The sequence below is a fragment of the Eleutherodactylus coqui genome, chromosome 3 (genome assembly GCF_035609145.1).
Source record: "Eleutherodactylus coqui strain aEleCoq1 chromosome 3, aEleCoq1.hap1, whole genome shotgun sequence".
Classification (NCBI taxonomy): domain Eukaryota; kingdom Metazoa; phylum Chordata; class Amphibia; order Anura; family Eleutherodactylidae; genus Eleutherodactylus; species Eleutherodactylus coqui.
The window spans coordinates 291,727,318-291,737,989 of record NC_089839.1 but is presented as its reverse complement, the minus strand read 5'-3'; the positions used below and the strand labels follow the sequence as shown (position 1 = coordinate 291,737,989).

At 46.4% G+C, this 10,672-nt stretch overlaps 1 protein-coding gene across 2 annotated transcripts in view; it reads right to left on the bottom strand.

Annotated features, from left to right (window-relative positions):
• Window positions 1-214: 214 nt before the first annotated feature.
• JAK1 (Janus kinase 1) overlaps window positions 215-10,672 on the bottom strand; it is an 83,298-nt gene continuing 72,840 nt past the window's right edge. For both annotated transcript variants that reach the window (XM_066597684.1, XM_066597683.1), the window contains 7 exons: window positions 8,684-8,778; window positions 8,399-8,591; window positions 7,567-7,691; window positions 4,091-4,263; window positions 3,210-3,327; window positions 2,938-3,048; window positions 215-1,796 (listed from right to left, as the gene is read on the bottom strand). In XM_066597684.1, coding sequence (XP_066453781.1) covers window positions 1,695-1,796; window positions 2,938-3,048; window positions 3,210-3,327; window positions 4,091-4,263; window positions 7,567-7,691; window positions 8,399-8,591; window positions 8,684-8,778 — 917 coding nt within the window. In that variant the 3' untranslated portion in view covers window positions 215-1,694. The remainder of the gene's footprint in view (window positions 1,797-2,937; window positions 3,049-3,209; window positions 3,328-4,090; window positions 4,264-7,566; window positions 7,692-8,398; window positions 8,592-8,683; window positions 8,779-10,672) is intronic.

The following is a 10,672-nucleotide window of genomic DNA, read 5'->3' as shown; positions in this document are numbered from 1 at the left end:
TGGGGGGCAGATCTTGCTTTCTTTCTACAAAAACAAAAAATTTTTTCCCAGCCCAAACCAGTCGTAGTAGGTGACATGGGAATTATAAGGCGCAGGACAAGTATTGGGAGAACCCAGTTATGGCATCGATCCTGATATTTTCCTATAAGCTTCCATGTGGGGGTGGGGGGGGGGGGGGGGGGTGGGGGGGCTACAAAAATGGTTGAAAAAAAGGGAAAACAAAAATCCATTTTTATTTATTTTTTTACGAGGTAGCAAAAATGCCAAAATTGAGGAAAAACTTGCCTAAGGCGTACTTTCCGTCTGTTCACACAGGACTGCTTCACCATAAATTTTCCACAGCAAAAATCCAGTTGTGTAGATTTTGCTCCCACACAGAATTTCTCTGTCACAAGTGGCCATCTTGTACTGTAACCGCTGCGGCCTTTCTACATCCGTCACATCCTGTGTGACCCGCAGGGTGCTTTCACAGGGTGGGAAATCCCTCCATGAAAATCCACATCTTAGATATGTGGATTTTTTTTCAGCCCTGCGGAATATTCTGGTATGTGTGAAAGTGCAGCTCCAACCTCTAGTAAGTGCTTAATGTGAAGCAGCCAATGTACAAGACCCACGGCGACTATTCCGCATCCATTCAGAAAAATAGAACGCTCTGCGGTCCGCTCACAGGAACGGACATCGATTTCCGCACGCAAAAATAAAAGCGCAGCACGTTCTATTTTAGTGTGGCTTCCGTGCGGACAGCTTCCATTGAAGTCAAGTCTGACCCACGGCCCATCCGCAATGGACATTGTAGATAGTGTGAAAAGGCAATTTCACTGTTAATTAAGCTCGAGCCTTCATAGCTGGAAGTCACCCGTTCACACGATCTTTAGCGCAGTATAGCCGGGATCCTTTCACGCACCCATACTGAGGAGTTCACCTACAAGGAGGTCATACCGCTGGCATTACAGGAGCACAAAGCAGCTGCTTATGGGATGAACTTGCCTAAAGCTATAATGATCTGGAGAACCCTGTCCTACATCGAACCCCCTCACATAGTATCTACACCCTCCCTGCTGCTATTCACATCAGTGCCGCTTATTTTTGGGAGGTTACTTACTCCTGATAAAGCAGGACAAGTCATTAACGATGAATAACCAGACAGACCTCGTTGCTGATGAGTTACTGGGAGCCGCTATCCAAAAGGTGCTACATGTGTTGAATGCCTCTAACCTTTAGCTTAACAGCTACATGTTAACATAACGATGAAGCACCAAACCCCAGCGGTAAAGGGGCCGACCTGAAACTGGGACAGAAGCTGTAACCACTTCCTGCACAATATCAACCAAAGGAGGAATGCAATGCTGAAAGTCTCCTTTTTTTTCCCCTCTTCAGCTGTAAAAGCAGCACAAAGGTCCAGACATCAAATCCCCAGAATATGCAGCGAGTAACGGAGGAGTCCACCTAAGATCGCACCTTGATTACAACAGTCTAATGTATCCCTGGGGGTAAATGTGATAGTCTTGGTATAGAGCTCATACAGGGATGGGGTTTGTGTCTTTCTACAGTCTGCATAGTTCACTGGGTAATCCGCTTTGGTGCCCGAGAGTCCAGTAGAAAGGCTTTAGTCTCACAGAGGAAGACTGACATCCTGGATATAGGCTATGCATCCATGGGAGCAGCAATTCGAGTCGTTCCATCTTCCACGCCAATTACATCTTATTTATCAGATCTGTGAAGCCTTGGATTAAGGTCTGGAAGGAATCCCGACTACTTGGGTTCTGCTCCCAGCACCTCCGCATCAGTTGGTAGACCTGGTGGATAAATAAAGAGTCAGTGTCCCTCTCCTAAAGGCCCAATGTCCACAGGTGGATTTTAATTATAAAATCTGCACCTCTACCCGCCCATGGGGGTGCATTAGCATCCGCAAGGCAATTTTAATCATGCGGATGTGATTTTTTTTTTTGTTTCTCCTACCTCATGGACCAAGTCCTTACAACTCCATTTGTATGATGTGCCATAAAATGTATTAAGGAGCTAATGAGAGTGTACCTCCAAAATAAAGCAGGCTATTTTAACCCTTTAGTGACCAATATGACTTTTAAAAAAACCACACTGGCTTTAACCCTTTCCAATCCACTCTCTGACCTCTGAAGACATTGAGATTGAAGGCTGTACAGCTCCAATGTTGGAAGATGTCCATCGGGATTCTCTTACTGTATATTGGCAGCCTGTCTGCTGTCGGAACCTATTCAACGTGTCACCTCATGCAGTACTGGCTTTAGCCAGCATATTGCGCCGTTGTATAACGGCAGAAAAAGAGTAAGAGCCCTAGGAAAACCAGGATACAAATTGGATTGGAAAGGGTTAAACCTGCACATACATTTTTTTTTTTTCTTAAAGACAACTCAGGTCTTGCTCTAACCCTGCCAGGAACAGATAAACCTCATAAGCTGGTAGTTGAATCTCTTACATTTTACAAATCTATAGCAACTGCAGCAGGTAAGCAGATGACTCCTCCTGTCACCTACTGGCACCCCACAATGTAATCACAAGGTACCACAATGGCCTCACTATCTGCCAGGGCGATCCCCAGCGTCCGCACAGATCCTTCCACTTCCGGGTTAGCTATACTGCACATGGTCCTCACAGCTCGCCGTTGGACATGCGCAGTACAGTTTTTTTCCCCCCTAATCTCCTGCTTTCCTGCGTGATCCGCGGCACTGCTGCCATGTCAGCTGCAGGTGTTCTGTGGATCGAATAGCTTCCATTGACTCGAAAAGGTCCGCAAAACAAACCCACATGCTTAAATTGCTTTGCAAATACGCATTTATCCTGATGGGCGGCTTGATTTGCGGGTTCCACAACTCAAACCCACCCGTGGACATGAGGCCTAAACAGTGTTACATCACACACCGGTCAACTGGAATTCCAACTCCCTGGCCACATACTTACCTCATCGGGACAATTTTTCGGACAAGGTAGGCGTTTTTCCTCTTCTAATATCCTGACGAGACGAGTGACTGTCATCTGGCCTTGAGTCGGTCCAATCATTTTTAGAAACATCTGTTATAATGAAAATCAGACAATCCTGTAATTATGGGCGGCGCCAGCCGCAGACTATACGGCACATGATCTGAGCTCGGACGGATTACACGAAAAAATTAGTTTCATGTAATAAACTTGTAGGAATGGAATAAAAAAATCTGCCCAGAAAGGATCATTACCGTCATTGGACTGTACTCCAAGTTGCAGTAGGTAAGTATTTCATACAAGGTGACTCCAAATGACCAGACGTCGGAGGCGATGTAGAACTTGCAGTGCAGCAGACATTCGGGGGCATACCTGCAACACAAGATGCTCTGTGAGATACAAGAACAGACTATACAGACCCGTTTGGTATCATTTACAGGGGCAGTGAGGGGGCTTCCATACTACTGGATTATGCTGCGACCTTTGGATTGGGTAAAAAACTGCATTGTTTGTGGCCAGATTTAAGGCAGTTTTACCCAAAACTATTAGGCCGGCTTCACACGGGCGAGAAAATTGTGCAAGATCTCTTTGTTGCGAGATGCACAAATATGAACCCTATTCTTTTGAATGGGGTCATACATATGAGCGATGTTTTCCTGCATGGCACCGTGAGGCAGGAAACAAATGTACGATCTTGCATAGTTTTCAATGGGGCCGGCGGCAGCATCGCGAGTTCTCCCACTGAACAATGGAAGAAACAACGCGATTCCCCCGCTGCGGCAGAGGATTGCTTCTTCCCCAAAGTGATGCAAGCCTGTTTCGACATGAAAATGCCTCTTCTCCACAGGGAATTCACACAGTGGGGAGTGCGAGATGGGGCTGTAATTCACATTTGCAAACAACTGAAGGACTAATGAGAATTTGTTCGCTTCTCGTTCATTTTATACAGGCATAAACATAACGCTTCACTTGTCATTGTGTGCAAAGAGCGATCGCTTACCACTGAATGTGAGCGACTGTCAAGGACTGAACGCATTTACCTGTAGAAACAGGCTGCACTAAATCGTTCACATGAGCAAAAAGTGAGCGTGTACAAAGAGATACAAACAGACACACATTACAGAAGCCTCATTACCAGAACACCGGGCTGTCCCGGTCGTCCTTCACCGTGTAATACTCCTTGTCCGTTTCAATGGCTTTGGTTAATCCAAAATCTCCAATCTTGACTCGGTGCTCATTTTCAACCAGGACGTTTCTTGCAGCCAAATCCCGATGGACGTATTGACAGGACCCTAGATAGGCCATGCCCTGAGCAAATAATGGCAGACGGTCAATGGTTAACAATACGTCCGGAGAACTTCACAGTGCAACAAGATGTGGTTGTATCTTTGTGAAATACTATTTGTCACTGAGGGTCATCGCTGCAGACACCAAATCATTTCTATCCCTGCTTACAAAATCAACCGCAGAAAAATGGTTCCTGAAAGACTCTAAGCCCCGGTGTACACAATGCAGATTGGATCAGGACTTCCGTTTTTTCCGTGCGAGTTCAGTCCAGTTTTCTAATCACGTTAATAGAACACACAGATTTAAATTAATTTTTCGTTATTTAGATGAGCGTTTTTTGTTCAGGGCTCCTGCACACTGGTGAGAGCGATATGGGGCTGTGATTCACAGCCCAATATCGCCCTCGCAGTCCTTCTGAAAACCACTGGAGGCAAGGCGTTTTCAAGAAGAAACAGCTTTGCATTCCTGCGGGGCTGAAGGAATCCCCCATCGTAAGGAGAGAGAGGGAGGTGGAGCTACAGGAGATCTCCCAATATTTGGAGATAGGGAGGCGGGGCTAAAGGGCTTCCCCGAGAGCGGGTGCTACAGGGCTGTGGTGGATCTGCTGTGGACTTGCCCCAGTGGGCAAAAAAAAATCTGCAGGAAATCGGCACAAAAATCACTGCACATTTTGACATGGTTTTGCTGCAGATTTTTTCCACTGCAGAGTCCACAGCAAATCCACCACAAGTGAACATACTCTAAGGCTAGTTTCACACAGGCGAAGGCAATATCAGGACGTGAATCACGGCTTGATATCGCACTTTCCACCATGTGAAAACAACCTTGCATCTCCGCGGGGAATCCTTTTATCCCACTGCTTTTAATGGGGTGGCAACAGCGCCAGTCCAATTTAAAGCAGTGATAGAACTCCGCAATGCTCTGTGGCAGCGGCGGCAGGAGATTCCTTCATCCCCGCAGGGAATCCCCTCACCCCAGTCGTAGATGAAGGGATTTCCCTGCCTTGTATGAAGGGATTCCCCGAGGGGGATGAAGGAATCTTCTGCTGTGGCTGTCACAGAGGATCACGGAGTTCTCCCATTCCAAGCAATGGGCGATATTGCACCTAGATAGATCATGCTGCGATGTGTTTCTTGCATCACATCACTATGCCATGTGAGAAAACATCGCTCATGTGTATTAACCCATTCAAATGAATGGGGTTCATATTTGTGCGTCTCGCAACGCACAAATCTTGCATGATTTTATTGCCCATGTGAAACCCCTTTAAGAGTGTATTCACACTGGGTTCGCAGCGTGCATTGGAGGTATACAGCCCGTCAGAAGGATTTTCTGACCCATATCAACAACTGCCATACTGTGGCATATGTTGTCTGTAGGCTCCCATGTAGTAGATTTTTTTCCTTACAAGAAGCCTCTGTACCGAAGTGCAGTCAAATACACAAACAGGATTTTTGTTACTATATATTCCATTTCTCGTCATGTTCATTGGGGGTCACAGCAAGACCTTGGGTATGGCTCTTGGCACAAGGAGGCGGGCACTCAGCACAGAGTAAGTCCCTCCCTGTTTTGAGCTAAATCAGTTTGCAGGTAAGCAGTAGGAGAGAACAAATTAACACATGAAGTTGATCATAAGCAGGTAAAAAAAAAAAAAGTTTCATGGAAACAATCCAACCAGATTGAAGATCGCTTACTGAGAAAATACCACCAGTGCTAGGAAAGAAGAAATGACTGGGTGGGTGTTGTGTCCCCCAATGAACGTGACGAGAAATGGATTCAATGGTAATTAACAAAAATCCTGTTTGCTTGCCACTTCATTGGGGACTCAGCAAGATCTTGGGATGTTCTAGAGCAGCAGCAGCAAAGGGTGTGGGAAAAGAAAAAGGTGGTGTGGGCAGACTGTTATTCCCAGCGTGCCCAAGGAAGCAACAGGTCTGCCGGCTGCCAAACAATGCTCTCCGCAAGACGTTAGAAATACTGAAGACTGAAAAGTGTGCCTACCAGGAGGAAGACGTTACCGACTGCTAAGAAACAGCCTGTAAACTTAATAGAGTGGTAAGAATTTGGAAGGATAATAACTTTGTACTGTAACAGGAATGTCGTGCTGAAAACGGTTATGGGCAGACGAGCTGGCGGTAGCGACAATCAGAGCCCTGTTTGCACAGAAAAGCTGATTTCTGTAGGCGCTGAGTGAAGAGACAGACTAGATCCCCAACAGGGGCGAGGAACAGATTAGTACTGTGTATTCCCGTTTCATTACTTACAAGCATGGTTGAATCCCTGCTGAAAAAGAAATTTCAGTCTGACCACCTCCAGAGTAGCAGGACCCCATGCTCTGGAGTGCACTGTACTAGAGAGTTGATGTCGGCCATCTGGCTGCCCGCTACTTGATGTGGAAGGGCAGGAGAGCAGTAACAAATACTTAGCTCGGCACAGTATGTTGGATGTTACGGATATGGGCGCAGCAATGTGGGTTTAGTGCACACAGAATTGGCTAGCTAGGCCAAGGCCGCAGTCTGCTTCAACACAGGCGGACCCGGGGCACCCAGGAATGGAAACTGGGAAGATATCTGGGGAGAAGAGGAGACCCTGGGGAAGGGACACCATATCTACCTAATGCACATACTCTCTTCACCTTCATCCTCTTTACTTCGACTCCCCTGGGGCAGCAGCAAGGTCACCTTCTAAGCGACTGTCATGTAGGGATGAGAGATCGTTGGATATGAGAGAGAAAGCAGGAAACACAGGTGACCCCATGACTGACGGGATACAGAACAGTTAATGCTGTTCTGTTCTCCTTTGTCTTTTCAAGGGGGGGGGGGGGGGGGAGAAACAGTTTGCCTCGTATAACACTGTTTGCACTCTCCACTTGGGGACAGAAGTTAGATCATCCCTGATTCTCAGCTAGAGGGGCAAAGAGGAAAAGTAGTAAACTAGAACTAAGAAAGGATAGAAGACCTGCGGAGCAGGCGGTCGCCTCCTACAGACACTAAGCTGAAACGGATTTAGCTCAGTGCCTGTAGGAGGGGTGTAGCTGGTTAGAAGGACCAAGTCTGTCTTTGTTTAGTGCAAGCCTCCTAGTGGCAAGCGTTATACCCAAGGTCTTGTGTCCCTTAATGACACGGACAAGAAAACACAGTATACGAGCCCGGCAGAGGCTAATAGGACGCTCTTTTGGCCTCCGTCAGGTGAGTGATGTCTATATGTACATTTAGCATATGCACCATGTGCTTTTCTGCTGGATGCATAAAACATAAACTGCATATGCAATGTGAATGCAACCTTATAAGGACAGAGACTTTGTCGCAATGCCATAAATTATACCTTGGCAATCTGAACGGCATATTGAAGCTGCTGTTTCAGGTTTATCTTGTTAACATTCCTTGGCAAATATTCCTTCAGACTTCCAGAAGGAAGATACTCCATGATTAATTTAATGCCGCTGCCACCTGCAGATACAAAAAGATATATGGGAGCAGATGATTTACAGTAAAACAACGCCCAGTCTGGGAATAGATCTATTCATGTAGTAGATTCAGTCTGTCTCCTCTCATTAAACATGACCTTTACTACATGCAGCAGGGAAGTGAAAGTCCCAGCAAGCCAGGAGCCGGTGTTAACCCTTTCCAATCCACTGTCTGATGTCTAAAGACATTCTGATTGAAGGCGATAGAGCTCCGATGTCAAAAGACGTCCGGCAGGGTATTTTTACTGTATATTACTGGCTGCTCTGTTGTCGGGGGCCTCTCCAGCATGTCCCATACTGCAGTACTGGTTCTAGCCAGCAGATGGTGCTATCGTATAATGGCAGAAAGAGAAACCCCCCTAGGAAACCCTGAATCCAAAATTGGATTGCAAAGGGTTAAATGACGCTTATTGTATCTCCTTCCTTATCCCTTTAAAGAGGTTTTACCAATAAAAACGTGTAACCTTCATTCAAGAATAGGAGATATATGTCTGATCATGGAGGTTCCGACCGCTGCAACCCCCGGCGATCCCCAGACCAGCGCTTCATGTGAATGGAGTAATGCTGCAATGCTCTCTCTGGTTCTTGATAAATTTGGACTATTAGGATCCAGATTAAAAGACTTAATCTCCCAAGTAGACTGATGTGCTAATGCCCAGCCCAGGAGGAGACATAAACCCTAAGAATTACCATCCTCTGCACAGATCCCCTTGTATTTCACAATGTTCTCATGGTAAAGATTGCGTAGGATCTGGATCTCCTTGTTGAGGTCAGAGATGTGGGTTCCTCCTGTTCCCGGCTTCAGAGATTTCACAGCCACCAGCTCCCCGGTGTTATCACCTTCTGGATCATATCTACATAACTCCACCTTCCCAAAGTGACCCTGTGAGAAAAGATGATGATCATTAACTCACGAGCATTGGGACACGTAAATAAAAATAGTCAGAGAAAGGACAGCCAAGAAGTCGTACTCACCTCTCCCAAGTCTCGGACTCTCTTCAGGAACCTCTTCTCAAATAAACTTGGATCGACTTGTGTAGAATAAGAGATTTCTGAAACAATGTCTGGATCTGAGAGTAAAGAGAATACACCAATGATCTTCAGTAGAGATGAGCGAGCGTACTCGTTGAGGCAAATTACTCGAGCGAGTATGGGCATTTTCGAGAACATGCCGGGGGGTGGATCTCTTACTTCAGGGCTGAAATCTCCCAGCAGTCCCTACTTGATCGGTGTTGCAATGGGCTCATTTAGCTGATAGCCATTTTACCTGGTATGGCTCATTACAATAGAGAGCAGCATTTGCCAGACATCTTATCCCTTCCAGGAACAAAGGATCGGGCATATTGAAATCCAGCATGCTCAATCACCCTTTCCCCAGGGCAGAAAGTGGGGGCAATGAAGAGGCCCTCATAAATATTAAATAACACTGACCAACACATATTTTGGTGCAGAGCGTTTGATAGCGGATCTAAGGTATATTTCGTGTGCTGATTTTAAATATGCCATCCATTTTCCCCTATCAGCTCTAGTTTCTGTGATATAGGCACCTACTGAATTTTATTACCCTATTCCATATTACACATATGATCGATATAATTAAACAAATACCGTACAAATTAGTGTTACTTTCTACAATATTGTGATGCAAGGAACAAAACAAAGTAGACTATGTAACAATTTTACAACAAGGGGTGGGCCCAAGCTGAACTTTTGCACCCGGGCCCCTGAGCCTTTAGGTACACTCCTGAACACAACGATTGTATAGCTATAAAACCCCACAACACCTCAGGCGACAAATGTACACAACCGTTCCTCACTACTGGTTGTGACAAACTAAATGTACTAATAAGATTGATGATGTGACACGGCGTGGCTGGCCATGTGCATTCGCCGAAACTATAGCTGATGGAGAGAAACTGTTTGCATATTCGTAAATAATAGGCCAAATATACACTTAATCAGTTGTAACATTTCTGGCACCAAAATCTTTTTACAATTTTTTTGGCCAGTGTAATCCACCATACTACCGAAACTGGACAGTTTTTGACTACTTTTATCGTGCATTTGGCCAGCTTTAGGCCTCCCTCACACAGGGCGTTTGCAGAAATGCAGCGTTTTTCAACGCTGCGTTACTGCAGATTCCGCCCCATTTCAGCAGCGCTGGCATACTTTATATAAGAATGCTGAAAAGAAAAAAAAAGTAATACTCACCTAGCCGCTGCTTGTCTCTGCCGCTGATCCGGACTTCCTCAGCACTCCCAAGTCTATTGCCGGAGGCCAGGTTTGAGAACCCGGCCTCCGGCAATAGAGTGCTGTGATTGGTTGTCGGTGCTTGCTTGATGCCCAATCACAGCCCTTCATTGACTGTCTCAGCCAATCAGGGCTTGCCGGCGCTGATTGGCTGAGGCAGTCAATGAAGGGCTGTGATTGGGCATCGACCGTGACGATAACCAATCACCGCACTCTATTGCCTGAGGCGGGGTTCTCAAACCTGGCCTAGGGCAATAGACTAGTGAATGCAGGGGAAGCCCGGATCAACGGCAGAGACCAGCGGCCGCGACCCGGGCTGCAGCGGCTAGGTGAGTATTTACTTTCTTTTTTTCTCTCTACCTAGCTGGGGCAGATTTTCGGGGTAGGGCTTCTATTGCAAGCCCTCACCCCGAAAATCGGCGAGCGGTTAACGCTGCCAAAAACGCGGCACCAAGTGTTGCCGCGTTTTCAGCAGTGCTGAAACCGCTGCCCATTCATTTCAATGGGCAGCGCAGGGCTGAAAACGCCCTAAAATAGAACTTGCATCGCTGTCAAAGCGCAGTGTTGCAAGGCGCTGCGTTTTCAGCCCTGTGTGAGCAGCCCCATTGAAATGAATGGGAGTGTTGTTTAGCGCTGGGCTGAAAAGGCAGCGCTAAACGCTGTACAAAAATGCCTGTGTGAAAGAGGCCTTAGTCTTCTAGTTCACATGGAGTA